Source organism: Phyllostomus hastatus, unplaced genomic scaffold, assembly GCF_019186645.2.
Source record: "Phyllostomus hastatus isolate PE091 unplaced genomic scaffold, TTU_PhHast_1.1 phas_scaffold_177, whole genome shotgun sequence".
Lineage (NCBI taxonomy): Eukaryota > Metazoa > Chordata > Mammalia > Chiroptera > Phyllostomidae > Phyllostomus > Phyllostomus hastatus.
Genome location: NW_025334012.1, coordinates 451389 through 468289, shown reverse-complemented (window position 1 = coordinate 468289; position 16901 = coordinate 451389). Strand labels below are relative to the sequence as shown.

General features: G+C 37.4%; 2 protein-coding genes across 2 annotated transcripts; both read left to right on the top strand.

Annotated features, from left to right (window-relative positions):
* The first annotated feature begins 5800 nt into the window (after positions 1–5800).
* On the top strand, positions 5801–6742 carry LOC123831463 (olfactory receptor 5M8-like). The gene has a single exon (XM_045858342.1). It carries the CDS (start codon positions 5804–5806, stop codon positions 6740–6742), a length of 939 nt encoding a protein of 312 aa, XP_045714298.1. The 5' UTR covers positions 5801–5803.
* Positions 6743–14999: 8257 nt separating this feature from the next.
* Positions 15000–15935, top strand: LOC123831461 (olfactory receptor 5M8). The gene has a single exon (XM_045858339.1). The coding sequence runs from the start codon at positions 15000–15002 to the stop codon at positions 15933–15935; it is 936 nt and encodes a 311-aa protein (XP_045714295.1).
* Positions 15936–16901: the final 966 nt, after the last annotated feature.

The window sequence follows — 16901 nt, the reverse complement described above, 5'->3', positions numbered from 1 at the left end:
TAAATTTCATCAATGGTCTACATTCTCTTCCCTTTCAAAAGTAATTTTAGTTTTAGAAAACCCAGAAGTCAAAGGGCACCAAATCTGAGCTACAGGGGTGCTCAGTTACCTGGGTGATTTGATATTTTGCCAAAAAGACTGCATGTGACATGCTCGAACAGGCACACTGTGGCGATGAAACTGCTAATCACCAGTTGCCCATAGCTGGGGCTTTCTGAATCACCCAAGTAGTTTCCATGGAGGAATGTTCAAGCTTAATGCAAAATTTAATGCAGATTCATTGTTCTACTCATTTAGTCACATCGAATGTGATGGTCACACAGGACATGTGCTCACTCAACAGCACCTACTGCTGCGACTAATTAGTACAGTGATGTTGTCATCACTCATGCGTGTGCATTCCTATCCACTCTTCTTGGCTGCCAGGTTTGCACAATCAATATTGTGCAAACAGTTCTCATTATTTTAATAATAGATGGACTTTTTCCAGACATACCTTGCATTTCTCATTGCTTAGCCTGGTACATAGTGTGTGTCACTAAAAAAAAAAGATAGATTGGCAGGTAGGTGAGTAGGTTGGTAAATACATAGAAAACTTTAATACACTGGAGATTATAAGTTTTATAAGCTGATGGGAAGTACAAAATATGAAACACACTGATAGAATTATAAATATGTATGATTCATTCATGTATAATAAGTCTGTTTTGATTTTCTTAAATGGAAGAATTTATTTGAAAATGTTCAGAATAAGTCAAAATTTAGCTTCCTGATGTTGACTAGTTGTCCATTGTTGTAGCTTGTCTACTTTGCCTTGTTCCTAGTTATCTATATTTTCTTTGTTGTGCAAACCTTGAGCCTAACTCTGCAGATCACATCCTCATACTGTCTCCTTACCAATCTGCCAAATACACACATTCCCCTTAACCTTTTATTTAATAGTGTTATTTCTTTGATCAATTCATTTGACCAGTATAGCATGATTACATTCTTGTTAACTCAATATTTTGTTCCTGGTATTATCTCTGACAATTGCATGCACACGATCATCTGTTTTTCATGTTGTTACAACATTGGGTATAAGGTGTTCTACATTCCCATGGCCACCCATAGTCTATACATGTGGCTTTATATAAATTGAACATCACTTGTTTTCTCCAGTGCTGGCAATATGGAACATTATCATACTTTGTAGTTACTCAGACCAAATAAAATTTAGTTTTTAACCACACATCTTATTGAAACTCTAGAATATTTTTAGGGTTACGCAGTTCGAATGTCAAGTTCGAAATTTACCAAAAATTTTTCAATCTTTGTAAATCCAGAAAAACCTCTTTGCTTTCAAAATCTCTCATAAGTATGGCTAGGTAGTGGTACTTCCTCAAGAGAATCAATGCAAACATTAAAATAGTATCTCTTCTATATATTTGTGACACTGCTTTTGAACTGCCAAATAAATAGAAAGAAAAAGAATGCAATATTTGAAAATATGATGGAATCCAGAATTGAATTACTACTTATTTTTATCAATAAATATAAAGAATCACTATGTAAATAATTTATAAAACTTGTATTTTGTTTTTATTATTGAATAAGTAAATCATTGTTCACCTTCAAAGTAGGTGATTACTTATATCAACAATTGAATAAACTCTTATAGAGTAAATTTTCAAAAAATGTACAATGAATAGTCAAGAACAATAGCTGGGTAACTGGATTACTTAAAATCTTTGGTTCTGAAGCCCTGGTTTCTCAGTTTTTATCTGTCTCACATTCCACAAAAAGATCTTCTATAATTTAATTGTCAAATTAATTTTTCTGAGTTGTAAAGAGCACTTTTAAAGTGATGTGATGTTTGATGAACAAGCTTGGAAAATCAGAATATATGTAAAAGTAGCCATTGATTCAAGAATTGAAATAACATTCATAATCATTATTTATTATGATGGTCTTGGGTTGGAAGTTATAGTGTAATTAAGTGGATTTTTCCTAGAAGACTTGCTGTATTTAAGGACCTGAAGGCAGGCTGAATTACCTGGGTAAGACTGTTCTGATAACAAGTTTCCTCTTACCTTACACCTCAGCTGATAAAAACATCTTAATATGTTTGTGATCATGTGTTAATTTAACTCTGCTCAACACAAAGTTATGGAGATTTATCAAAGGCAAGGTACTGTAGGTTTTTAATATGATTAAACATATACCCATGGCCTATCAAGAATAATGTTTATTAATGGAGAAACAGTCTCAATTATTTTACCATAACACTTATGAGAAACAGCTGAAGTATTTTTAAAAGTTGTTTTGTGAATACAGTTAGTATGTCTACTTTATTAATTAAATATGTTAAGAACACTTAACCACTAAAAAGTTCAACAATTATATTTATACAAAATACCTCATGGCCTAGGAAAGCAGAATAAATCATGTGCATACTTTAGCTTTCTCCAGTTGCTTTCATTTGCCCTTGGACTTTTCTAAAAACAAAACAAAACAAAACAAAACTAGCAAAAGAAAAAGGGAGCTACATATACCCCTTTGTTTCCCAAATGAATCAATGATCACTGCAAGGACACTATGTGGCAGAATATGTTCTTGCTGCTTTGATGGCCAAGTAACATGAATGAGTAACTTTCTTTAAAATGAAGCCCTTCTTGCTGGATAATGAAGGCAGCAGAAAAGAGTGGTGTCCAGAAATGCATGGCTTCATTCAAGCAGTAGGCAAAGCCACTACCCAGAGAGCAGAGGAAGAAAACACAAAGGAGATGCTTAAGCCATTCTTAACTTCCATGTGGAGATTCCCTGAGCTGTCTTCAGGGAACTTTTAATTGGCAGAATTGATTGCTTAATCTTGTTGTTTTCAAGATGCCATAGGGGAAAGGAAACAATCTTATAAATAAATACAAGTACCGATTTTCCTCACTTATTATATTTGAAGGCTCACTGATTTTTCCCACCACCTTACAGGTAGGACTGTCTATTTTGTGTGAAGGACTAGTGATGGTGGTATTATTTACACTTGGAATTAATTTCTTATTTGATAAGAACAAGTGTATGGCTAGAATAAAGAACTGCATAGCAATAATTAGGGTTGATTATAAGGGAAATATTAATGCTTGTAATTCCAGAATTTTTATTTCTTCTAAATATTAAACAAAGGAGAAGTAGAAACAAAACATTTCTTGTGATGGCCTTATGTGCTTCATACATGGTTACAGATAGTTACATGATTACAGCTTTTAACATCCTTAGAGGAAACCATTGGTACAACATTTTCCAAATGAGAACACAGAGGCTCATAAAGGTTACATGTTCTACAACTGTAGAGTTAATAGATAGCATGGTCATAATTTTTCAAGTCAAATCTGCTTAGTTCCAAAACCCATGGTTGATATTGTGAGAAAAATTTCAATATTCAGTTTACCAGAAGCATTTTAATGCAAAATAATATTTTTAATATTGGAAAGCACAAATATACCTTGGTAGAGCATCATTAAGTAAGGTAGGATGTAAGACTAGGAGGTGAACATACATGCTGGTACAATATATTTCAGTGTTCTCTGGTAGGAGAGGAGAAGATAGTGGGACACCCCAGTACCCACATGAAAATATATGCACACACAGTGAAGAAAGGGTCAGATGCTCAGAATGATATGTAGAGAGAAGAATAAGGAGTTCTTGAAGTCATTTCAGAAAGAAGAGTAGAGGTGAGAAAAAGGATGGGGGAGGAATAAGAAAAACCAAAGATGTTATAAAGCTGGGGATTAAGTACTATAAAGCAGCCCATGAAGAATGTCCTCTGTGGCTCTGGCTGGTGTGGCTCAGTGGATTGAGTGGCTCAGTGGCTCACTGGAATGTGAACCAAAGGGAATCCCAGGCTAGGGCACAGGCCTGGGTTGCAGGTCAGGTCCCCAGCAGGGGGCGTGGGAGAGGTAACCTCACACTGATGTTTTGCTCCCTTTCTTTTTTTTCCATTCCCCTATCTAAAAACATATAAACAAAATCTTTAAAAATTTTTAAAAGTCCTCTGTGATTAAGACACAGGAGGGGAATTTAAAAAATACATATGCTCAATATTTCAATGTAATTATTTTATTCTTTTGCAACAAATATTATCTTCCAGCTACATTCCATAGAATTGCAATGAGTGTGTGTGTGTATTTGTGATTTTGGACTTCTAAATGGCATGGAAAAAATGAATAGGAAGTTTAAGACAATTTTAAAATGTCTCAAAAGGTGGATGTTGGGATTACCTAGGTGTTATCATAACAATTTTTAAGTCACAGCATGGTCCTTGGGCATAACCTATGAGGGATTAATTAAATTCAAAATAACAATTATCACTTCGTATAATTATATCTTATGTAGCAATCAGCCTTATAGTATCTTGAGTACTGATCTTAGAGGTTTGTTATTAGTTGAATAATAACTTTAATTCATGCAACAGTAAAATAAAATACTAGGTAAACAATTTAGAGTTCAATTACCATCTACATGCAACTGTGAGGGGATATGTCATTTCAGTGCTGCCACAATTTTAGGAGTTTCAACTTATTAACTCACTTTTCTGCCATCTCCTCCATGGATCCAGGGTGGCTCAGCACTGTATCCAAAACACAGCCACAGGAAGCAGAACAGGGGAAGAGGAGGCCAAGCCTTTGGTGTAAAGTCATGAAAAACACTGTGCCTGTTGTACAAAACCACTCTTTCATCACCTTCTCTTGTCTAGAACTACTCTTTTGTTGTAGTAAATGTAGTTTGAAAGTAATTAAAGAAAAAGGCCATTTTTGGTTATTTTGTTTTGTTTACTACGGCTCCCCCCCCTTTTTTTTTAAGTGTTGTCTTAAAGACACTAGCTCTGGATGGAAGAAGCAAACACTTGTGTGGGTGTGGGGGTGGCTCTGGCCCAGGCCCCTCACTTCCCAGTGGCTGGTGTGAGCACTGTGCTCTCTAATGTTTTCACAAGTATAGATGAATATGCTCAACTAAGCCATTGCCGAGGTCTAATGCAGGCCTGATGGGCTGAACAATTAGCTTCTCCAAGGTTTATTGAATTATTGGGAAAATGTTAGAAGAATTTCTGAAAGTTTCCCTGTATTTTATATTGATTCCTATTCATGGTAACAGATTTATAATTATTCATTCTTTTTAAAGGTTTCTATTTTTTTTTCAGTGTCTTCCCCCAAATAACATCGAGTCAGTCTAAAATAGGAAGTACAGACTTTCATTTTCTACAAAGTGTCACTTAGTGCCCTCTGACAGAAAACCTAAGAGATTTTGTCTGGTAAGACCTGAAAGAATCAGTAGCAAGAAAAGGACTTCTGATACAAGGGTTTCACTTTCTAATTAAGTTTTTTATTACATTGTCTGGTAAATTTATTTAGATTATTGATATTTGTGTATTTATTGCCACTGAGTGGCAAAATCTAGAATAAAAGTTTAATGTAGGCTGAAGTAAAAAGCTGAAAATAGGCAAAGGAAGAAAGGATGCAGGTAAGAATGTAGTGACAGGCACCACAAAGATACATAAACACAGAGAAATAAGAGATCAATTAGCAAAAATAAAAATAAAAATAAAAATTGAAACTGTTGACTGAGACCTAGAGCTACTTTGAATGGGTTTGGTAACATTTGACTAGATTCTATTTAATTAAACTATTTCTAGTGTCTCCTGGGGGAAAATAATCATAGAAAAGAAAGGAGAAATGCAGAGAAAAGGACACCCCTAAGAAAATATGAAATTCTTTTCCATAAAAAAAATTCTGAACTAATCCAAAGTTCTCACTTCCCATTGAAGAAAACAATGAGAAGAAACTTCACCTCGGTGACTGAGTTCATTCTCCTAGGACTGACTGACCGCTGGGAACTGCAGATTCTCCTCTTCCTGCTGTTTCTGACCATTTACGTGGCCACAGTGGCAGGGAACCTGGGCATGATTGTCCTCATCCAGGCCAATGCCCGGCTCCACACGCCCATGTACTTTTTCCTGAGCCACTTGTCCTTTGTGGACCTGTGCTTCTCCTCCAACGTGACTCCGAAGATGCTGGAGATTTTCTTGTCAGAGAAGAAAACCATTTCCTATCCTGCTTGTCTGGTGCAGTGTTACCTGTTTATAGCCTTGGTCCATGTGGAGATCTATATCCTGGCTGTGATGGCCTTTGATAGGTACATGGCCATCTGCAACCCTCTGCTTTATGGCATCAAAATGTCCAAAAGCGTGTGCACATCCCTCATCACGGTGCCTTATGTGTATGGAGCGCTGACTGGGCTGATGGAGACCATGTGGACCTATGGCCTCGTCTTCTGTGGCTCCAATGAAATCAATCACTTCTACTGTGCTGACCCACCCCTGATTAAGCTGGCTTGCTCTGACACCACCAACAAAGAGCTGTCCATGTTCGTTGTGGCTGGTTTCAACTTCACCTATTCTCTCCTTGTCATCCTCATTTCTTATATCTACATACTTCCTGCCACGTTAAAGATCCCCTCTTCAGAAGGCAGGCGCAAAGCTTTCTCTACCTGTGGCTCCCACCTGACAGCTGTCACCATATTCTACACAGCTCTTTTCTTCATGTATCTCAGACCCCCCTCAGAAGAGTCCGTGGAGCAGGGGAAAATGGTGGCTGTGTTTTATACTACGGTAATCCCCATGTTGAACCCCATGATCTACAGTCTTAGGAATAAAGATGTGAAGGAGGCTTTAATCAAAGAACTGTTCATAAGGAAGTTGCTTCCTAAATAAATAATGCTGATTTCAGTTGTTTTTATTTTATAGATTCTATGAGTTTTGTCTTAGGGCTTCATCCAACAATGATTTGCCCAAGTTTCTATCTTTTTTCTTGAAGGGATGAAGGGAATGTCCATTGAGAAAGTTTGAGTAAGAGGAATCTGAGCACCTTTTTAATTGATGGGCATTTTGAATTCCCCCAGTAAGCTTTGCCTGTCCACTCCCAAAATAAGAAACTGCACTTTGAGGAATCGGTGTCAATGAAAACCACAATCTGTTTCTTAAGGAGTAAATGCATTAAAATCAGAACAGTATTTTCTTTTTGATAACAGTTGATTATATAGTTTTAGATGCTCTTTTAATGAGAATTATTCACTTCAACATACAGCTTATAATAAAGCTGTTCAAAAATATTCTTTCTGCCAAACTTTGCTCAATAAGCTTGCCTCCCTTGCCAGTGAAAACCAGCACTCCACTCTCACTCTCCTAGGCTGCAATTCAACCTCATCTCCGTGTGCTTATCTGTCAGCCCAGCTCTAGTCTTGGCTTGTGCCGGCCCCTTCTTTAGAGACTTTGTCCACAGTGAAGCATCCACCTTGTTGTAGTTCATCCCTGCCCTTTTTGTCTGTTTTTTTTTTTTTAATGACTAGTTTGTTTTGAAATTTAGTATTACCTAAAGTTCTGTGTGAGGACACACCAGGTTAATTGATAATACATTGAATGTGTGCCTAAAACTACTCTATCAACTTATAAAGTGTGAATAGTTCAAATAATAATATCACCCCATATTTTCATAGCATGTTGTAAATTGAATAGTCTTTTACCTTGTCCCCACTGCATCCCACAAAATATTAAGAACAGATAATACTGACTTCACTGGGAACCCAGTGGTCTAATATCATTTTCTGTACTTTAAATATAAAGGAATGATTGCTAAAATGTTAGCACAAATAGCCAAATTAGCACAACATATTCCAATTTTGTTTGTGTGTGTTTTATGAGTATTGAGGCCAACAGCTCCACTACAGTTACTTAGAGCTTTTTTTTGCAGTACTTTTCATAGGAAATAACTTCTTTTTTTCTTTTTTTAAATTTTATTTTAATCATTGTTCAAGTACAGTTTTCTCCCTTTTACTCCCAATACAGCCGACCCACCCAACCCTCCCACTTCCCTCCCATTACCACCCTCCCCCTAGTTTTTGTCCATGTGTCCTTTAAATTTGTTCCCTTGAACCCTTCCCACTGTCCCCTGAAATTCCCTCTTCTCTCCCCTATGGTCACTGTCAGCCTGTCCTCTATTTTAGTGTCTTTGGTTATATTTTGCTTGTTTCTTTGTTTTGTTGTTTAGGTTCCTGTTAAAGGTGAGATCATATGGTATTTGTCTTTCACTGTCTGCCTTATTTCGCTTAGCATAATGTTTTCCAGCTCCATCCACGCTGTTGCAAAGGGTAGGAGCTCCTTCTTTCTTTCTGCTGCATAGAATTCCATTGTGTAAATGTACCATAGTTTTTTGATCCACTCATTTACTGATGGGCATCTAGGTTGCTTCCAGCATCTAGCTATTGTAAATTGTGCTGCTATGAACATTGGGGTGCATAGGTTCTTTTGGATTGGTGTTTTAGTATTCTTAGAATAGAGTCCCAGCAGTGGAATCGCAGGGTCAAAAGGCAGATCCATTTTTAGTTTTCTGAGGAGGTTCCATATTGCTTTCCATAGTGGTTGTACCAGTCTGCAGTCCCACCAACAGTGCACTAGGGACCCCTTTTCTCCACAAGCTCTCCAACACTTGTTGTTTGTTGCTTTGTTTATGATGGCCATTCTGACTGGTGTGAAGTGGTATCTCATTGTGGTTTTAATTTGCATCTCTCTGATAGCTAGTGATATTGAACACTGTTTCTTGTGTCTTTGGATTTTCTCTATGACCTTCTTGGAGAAGTGTCTGTTCAAGTCCTTTGCCCATTTTTTAATTGGGTTGCTTGTCTTCTTAGAGTGTAGTTGTGTAAGTTATTTATATATTTTGGAGATTAAACCCTTGTCTGAGGTATCATTGGCAAATATGTTTTCCCATACAGTTGGTTCTCTTTTAATTTTGATACTGTTTTCTTTAGCCATGCAGAAGCTTTTTATTTTGATGAGGTCCCATTTGTTTATTCTTTCTTGTATGTCCCTTGCTCTAGGGGACAAGTCAGTAAAAAAGTTTCTGTGTGAAATATATGAGATTTTCCTACCTACGTTCTCCTCTAGGACTTTAATGGTGTCACGTTTTATATTCAAGTCTTTTATCCACCTTGAATTTATTTTTGTATATGGTGTAAGTTAGTGTACTTAGAGCTTTAAGAAGAAGAATATTTGTGGAATATGGGAAGCTAATGATGAGGTGAGCATGAAGCAAGGAGTTAGAACAGAGGCCTCTCATGAATTAAGGATTGTTGAAAGGCTGTAATCTCTGCAGAACCAGTCAACAACAGCAGCAGCAAATCAATGTAGTCTATCTAGGCTTTTATCTTGGAGAAGTTAGAAATAATCTTATTTGATAATTCAAGACCATGGGTTAGTTTTCATGTCAATTTGGATTTTAGATTGATGCTAGTTTCATGAGTGAGTTATCAGATCTCAAGGCAAGAAATGAATTGAAAGTACTCCTAGATAGGAAGAAGTTTCATGGGCTTTGACCAGCAAACAGAAATCCTTGCAAGAGAAAGGGAATATCAACCACTGAGACTGCAAGGAACTTCCTCAGATGAAGATCTTGTTCATAACCGTTTCAAGAAAAATGAGAAAAAAAAACATAGGTGGATACTCTTAACTTCTTATTAGAATATATTTAATGGTAGGAGGAAAACAAACTTCCAAGTCTAAATATGTGGAAGTTCTGACTATATAAAGCAATAATAATACATAATTGAAGGCTCAAAAGATATAATAAATTTACTGGAAAACAAGTTGTAAAGAAGGAAGAAGTTATACTAATGTTTCTTTATTGTTTTTACTTTTAGAAGGACAGTAAAAGCACTCCCTAACTTCAATTTATTAAGCTTAGTGTGGGCATTAAAATACCAAATGTCAGTAGTGAAAAACTAAACATAGAATGTATTTTGCAATAACACATGAGAAAGAAGTTTAATAGATAATACTCATACAGTGTTGACAATTTACCAACCAATATTCAAAGCTTTACCTTTTTTATAAAAGAGATATTACAGGTATTATGTCAGTGGTCATCCAAACAACTGAGACATGTGATGTTAATGGTCTCAGTTTTCTACTTCGGAAAACATGAAGCAAAGGGTCATTAAATGACCTCTGTCTGATTATACAGGCAGTAAGTGATGAAGCTACAATCCTAAAGCAACCTAACTCTAAATTATTATAGTATCTTAAAATATTACTCAATCAGTTAATAAAATGCATAAAAGAGCACAGCAAATTATGAACAGGTTCTGAACAGAAATACATTCAAAGAACCAAGTAATATATTTCAATGTGTTCAACTTCAGTGGTGATTAAGGAAACACAAATTACAACGATAAGGTATCTGTCCCTAAAAACACATACAAGAATAGCAAAATTTAATTTTTAAAAATTAAAACCTCATATGTATTCAGTATTAGTGAGACAGTGGAACAACTGCACCACAGATATAATACTGGTGCTAGTGTAAACTGATATAAGCAGTTTGTAAAACTATTGGGCAGTATCAGCTTAGGCTCAACATATGCATATCCATAAACCAGCAGTTCTGCTCCGAATTCTAACAAGCAGAAATGCATAAATGTGTTCACAGAGCAAGGCACAAGAATGTCTTTGTGATACCCATACCTGGAAGCACCCTAAGTGTAGCTCAAAAGTAAGAAGGTTATATAAATTTTGGTATAGTCATACAACAGACAATACACAGATAGGAGAGTAAAAGAATAATTGCTATACTCATTATGTTCAACACTGCCAATGAAAATCAGTGCTGCAGACTGAATGTTTGTGTCCTTCTAAAATTCATGCTGAAACCTAATTTCCAGTGGGATGGCATTTGGATGCAGGACCTTTGTGAGGTAATTAGGTCACCAGGGCTGAGACCTCATGAATGGGATTAGTGCCCTTATGAAAGAGACTCGAGAGATTCCTGTGCCCCTTCCTCCACCTGAGGACACAGCACAGGGATGGCCATCTATGAACCAGGAAAAGGACCCTTGAGCATGCTGGCAACCTGATCTCGGACGCCCAGCTCCCAGAACTGTGGAAATAAATATTTGTTGTTTATACACCACCTTGCCTATGTTAGTTTTTGTTATCACAGCCCAAACAAACTAAAACAATTACCAATGTGATGTTTGGCCATCAGCATACTTTATGTCAAATAGTGGACATAAAAATACACACTGTGTGATTTCAATTGTGTAAAATTCAAAACCAGACACAATTAATCAACAGTGTTAAAAGTGAGGGTAACAGATGACAGTGGGGGGGGCGGGGTTAGGGTGTGGAGGGACTGAGCAAAAACGAGAAAGGACTCATGGACATGGACAACAGTGTGGTGATTGCTGGGGAGAGGGGAGTAAATGGTAGTGGAAAAAATGTACAATGAAGTTTAACTTTAAAAAAATCAGAAAAAAAAATCTTGGTTTGGCTATAAAAAAAAAGTGAGGGTAGAGTTAACTTGAAGAACAGTAACTGAGAAAGGGTATGAAAAGTGTATCCAGAATCAATTTTGTGCACATTTTCTATGTGTATATTAAACTTAAATTTAAAGTTTACTCAAAAGTGCTAAAAACAACAGTACTCTTCAAGAAGCAACATTTCCATCTAACATCACAACATTCTCTGTTTATCTGCAATACACACAATATATTAGTTTGATAGGGCTGCCAAAACAAAATACCAAAAAGTAAGTGAGTTAAACAATTAAAATATATTTCCTTACATTTCTTTTTTTTTAATTATTTTATTTTTGTTCAAGTATAGTTGTGTCCATTTTCCTGTCACCACTTTCCCCTGCCCCACCTACCCCTACCTTCCACCCTGAATCCTGCCCCCTCCTTTGGCTTTATCCATGGGTCCTGTATACATGCTTCTTGATGATCCTTCCTCTTCTTCCCCAGTTACCCACCCCCCTCGGGTCAGTTTGTTCCTTAATTCAGTGTTTCTGCTTATATTTTGCTTGCTTGTTTGTTTTGTTGATTAGACCTTTGAACCCCAATATTCATAGCAGCTCAATTCACAATTGCCAAGAACTGGAAGCAACGTAAGTGCCCATTAGTAAATGAGTGGATCAAAAAACTGTGGTACATTTACACAATGGAACACTACACAGCAGAAGGAAAGGAGCTCCAACCCTTCCCAGCAGCATAGATAGAACTGGAGAGCATTATCCTCACATTTCTTGAAGCTAAAAGTTCAAAATATCACTAGGATTGTTTGCATTCTGAAAAGTCTGTGAGACTTGTGGGGAGCTGTCTGCCTGCGTCTTTACATGGTCTTCCTTTTGTATGTGTCTGTGTCCTAATCTCCTCTTCCTAAAAGGATGCCAGTCTTCTTGGATTAGAGTCCACTCTCATAACCTCATTTCACTTTCATTTCCTATTCCAAGATTCCATTTCCAATCTAGTCATATTCTGAAGTACTGCAAGTCAGAACTTCCACATGAGTTTTGGAGGGACACAATTCAGTCTATAACACAAGGTGAGATAGTAATAAAATTGTGGCACTGAGTTGTGACAATGATGTGAAGAAACTGTACCAGAAAATTGGATTCAGCCGAAATTAACATGGCAAACAGAATGCAGTCCACGGCAAATGTCAATGTTACTACAGCATGGACTCCTCAATTCTGAGATTGAACACAAAGGAGAAAACACTGAGTAGACCGTGGATGGCTCCCAGGTTAAACCTGCATTGTGCCAGTTATTTCTCCAGAGAACTCATTCAGTGAAAACAGTGATCTAACAAAGTAATTGCTTCACCTTCATCTATTTGTGCAATTGCTTAGGGAAATAGAGTTAACATACAAATAATATAAATTCTGCCTGCCTTATTCATCAGAAGAGCCACTTATATTCTTTGTAAAGGTGGTTCTTTCTCCACAGGTAAGTAGGTTACTTTATTCTGCATATGCTGATGATCATGAATCTTTAGTTATTTTGGAAAGCATATGCATTACCAGAATTAGATTTATGGTTTTAAATGACTGGATGGAAAGAAGAATGCCAATTACCAGAAAAGTGCAGACATTAACTATTTAAGGTACTGTTACTTATAAAAGTGATTGAGTAATGAAGATAGATGATAAGGGATCAAAATACATTAAGTGGTATTCTCTAAGACTCTCCACTTAACAGGACTGATAGTTACCATTTATTTTGGGCTGACCGTATATTAGGCATAGTGTTCTGAAAATCACCTACTTTATTTCTATAATCCTCAATAGCCCTTCCAATTTATTAAAGCCATTTATCAACAGAGGAAACTGGAGCTCAGAATCATTTCCTGGATTACTGGGATCAAAAGTGCTGAAGCCAGACTGTGAAACTGACTCCATAGCCCATGTTTTCACCTGTATACTCTACTGTCCATAAGATTATCTCTTCTGTGCTGAACTTGAGAAGTGTGTTAGTATTTATATTTATGAAAGATGGGACACAATAGTGCTGGTTTGAAGGTTAAAGAAGTTAACATTTATAAAGCACCTAGATCAAAGCTTGGAGTATACGACTAAGTGTTTGTTGAATCAATGAATTGATAATAAAACTGAAATTCAGAATTATGAACTTTTCCAAAAAGTAGGGCAGCATCTCATAAATGACTAACAAGAGAACTCATGAATTCTCTGAATTCAAATTCAAAAAGTAGCTCTGAATAGGGTTTTCTTAGTGACTATAGATGACCTCTAGATAAAAAAATACATCTGTATGTTTCAGTTAATATTAATAATATGAGTTTTTCTTTGTTTTCAAGCAACAGCAGTAATTCTATCTCAAGCACAAAACTGTTCTAGAAGGATATGTGGTTTTTCTAAGTCAATGTGCAGCCAGAATACCAGCTACAGAGAACAGAGAACACTGCAGGGAGGTCTGGAATCTGGGTAGCCCAAACTTGGCAGGATCACTATAGTCTTTAAGGTCCACTGCCACCAATTTGATACAAAAACATTTTGCCCACCTTGAATTTACTGACTTATGTCAGATCACTAGGACAAGCATCTCTTCTGTGTCTACCCCTTTCTGAACCAGGGATCTCTTCCTTCGGATTTCATAGTAGAAACCAGAAGTGGGACAAGACAAGGAGAGAATTTTCATCACTTTCAACTACCAATAACTCTATCCAACATAATTTTAATGGGGTACTAATAACTGGCGGATTTAAAGGCTAGACAATGGCCAAAATGCAATTATGCATGTAGTCCCCCTACAGCCCTCCAAAAACAGAAGGAGAAGAAAATTCCTATGCCCCACCTGAAATCCCAATTCTTTGGAGTCTGAAAGGGGAGAAAGCATCAAAATAGCCCAACTTAATTTCTAAGTATTCTCTAGGAGGGAATTGGTCAGATGAAAGTTATTTTTAAAAAATGTCATTTGGAGAAATACTTCGTTACCAGGTCCTTTTCTCTCTTTAAAATAGTTGTCTTGCCCTGGCTGGTGTGGCTCAGTAAATTGAGGGCCTGCATGGGAACCAAAGGGTTGCTGGTTCGATTCCCAGGCAGGGCACATGCCTGGGTTGTGGGTCGGGTTCCCAGTTGGGGACATGTGAGAGGCAACTGATTGATGTATCTCTGGCATACCAATGGGTTTCTTCCTCTCTTTCTCTCTCCCTTCCCCTCTCTTGGAAAATAAATAAATCTTAAAATAACCACACTAATGCCTGCCTAAAAATAGTTCAGTTTTTATGATAATCAGGAACACAGGAGTTCTTTATTCCTGAAGATTACATATGGGGTGGGTATAGATATAAAGTATTTTTATCAATCAAAAGACAGGACCACAGGTAGAGAAGGAGAAAATGGAGAAAGAGAAAAGGGAGAGAAGCATAATTAGAAGGAAGAAGAAAGAAAGAGAGGGAAATAAATAAGATGGAGATCAATATCACAAAGGTCACGAGAGCTGCTCTGATACCCTTGGTTTCTAATGCCTGAATGACACTGAGCTTGACATCAGAAGAAATGGGGTGAAAAAAAAAAACTCCTGAGAAGAAGGAAAACAAAGATCATTAATGTATGTAATTTTTTTCATTTTGCCTTAATTTTATATAAATGCCTAGTTTCCTTCTGTGTCAGAAGGACACTATGAGAAGAAACTTCACCTTGGTGACTGAGTTCATTCTCCTTGGACTGACTGACCGCCGGGAACTGCAGATTCTCCTCTTCCTGCTATTTCTGACCATTTACGTGGCCACAGTGGCAGGGAACCTGGGCATGATTGTCCTCATCCAGGCCAATGCCCGGCTCCACACGCCCATGTACTTTTTCCTGAGCCACTTGTCCTTTGTGGACCTGTGCTTCTCCTCCAACGTGACTCCGAAGATGCTGGAGATTTTCTTGTCAGAGAAGAAAACCATTTCCTATCCTGCTTGTCTGGTGCAGTGTTACCTGTTTATAGCCTTGGTCCATGTGGAGATCTATATCCTGGCTGTGATGGCCTTTGACAGGTACATGGCCATCTGCAACCCTCTGCTTTATGGCATTAAAATGTCCAAAAGTGTGTGCACATCCCTCATCACGGTGCCTTATGTGTATGGAGCGCTGACTGGGCTGATGGAGACCATGTGGACCTATGGCCTTGTCTTCTGTGGCTCCAATGAAATCAATCACTTCTACTGTGCCGACCCACCCCTGATTAAGCTGGCTTGCTCTGACACCACCAACAAAGAAACATCAATGTTTGTTGTTGCTGGATGTAACCTTTCCTTTTCTCTCCTCATCATCCTGGTGTCTTACCTTTATATTTTTGCTGCTATCCTGAGGATTCATTCCACAGAAGGCAGGCACAAAGCTTTCTCTACCTGTGGCTCCCACCTGACAGCTGTTACTATATTCTATACAACACTCTTCTTCATGTATCTTAGACCCCCTTCGAAAGAATCTGTGGAACAGGGGAAAATGGTGGCTGTATTTTATACCACAGTAATTCCCATGTTGAACCCCATGATTTATAGCCTTAGAAACAAAGATGTGAAAGAAGCATTAACCAAAGAGCTGTTAAGGAAAAATATGTTTCCCTAGAAGATATCACTGTTCTTTTGGCCCCAAAGTATTTTTGAGACCTTTTCTCTAAATTAAAGGACAAAATTTATGGTAAAATGAGAAATTTGGTACACCAGTAGGAAACACTGCAATTCTTTATTTATATGTTATTTTTATTGACCTATTTGAGTGACATTGGTTAACAAAGTTATATAGGTTTCAGACATACAATTCTATATCCCATGTATATTGTACAATAGTATGTGATCACCACCCCACGTCAAGTCTCCTTCCATCACCATTTATCCCCCCTATCCTCTTCTACCTCTCCCTGTCCCTTTAATCTCCTCTAATCACCACACTGTTGTCAGTGCCCATGAGGCTTAATCCCTTCACATTTTTCACCCAGCCCCCTTATCCTTTCCCCTTGATAACTGTCAGTCTGTTTGCTGTATCTGTGAGTCTGATACTATTTTGTTAGTTTATTTTGTTCATTAGATTTCACATATAAATGGGGCCACATAAAACGAAAAAGGTTTTGCACAGCAAAGGAAATCATCAACAACATGAAAGACAGCTCACTAAAGGGGAGCAGGAAATATTTGTCAATATATCTGACAAGGGCTTAATATCTAAAGTGTATCAGACATTTATGCAACTCAACACCAAAAGACCAACAACTCAATTAAGAAATGAGCAAAGTGCCTAAATAGACATTTCTTCAAAGAGCACATACAGAGGAACAATAGACATATGAAAAGATGCTCAGTGTCACTAATTATCAGAGAAATGCAAATTCAAGCCACAATGAGATATCCCCTCATACCTGTCAGAATGGCTATTGTCAATAAGTCAAGAAACTAGTGTTGACGAGGATGCGGAGAAAAGGAAACCCTCACACACTGTTGGTAGGAATGCAGAGGGATGCAGCCACTGTGCAAAACAGGAGATAACTCAAAACACTGAAAATGAAACTTTTTTATGACCCAGCAATTCCACTTCTAG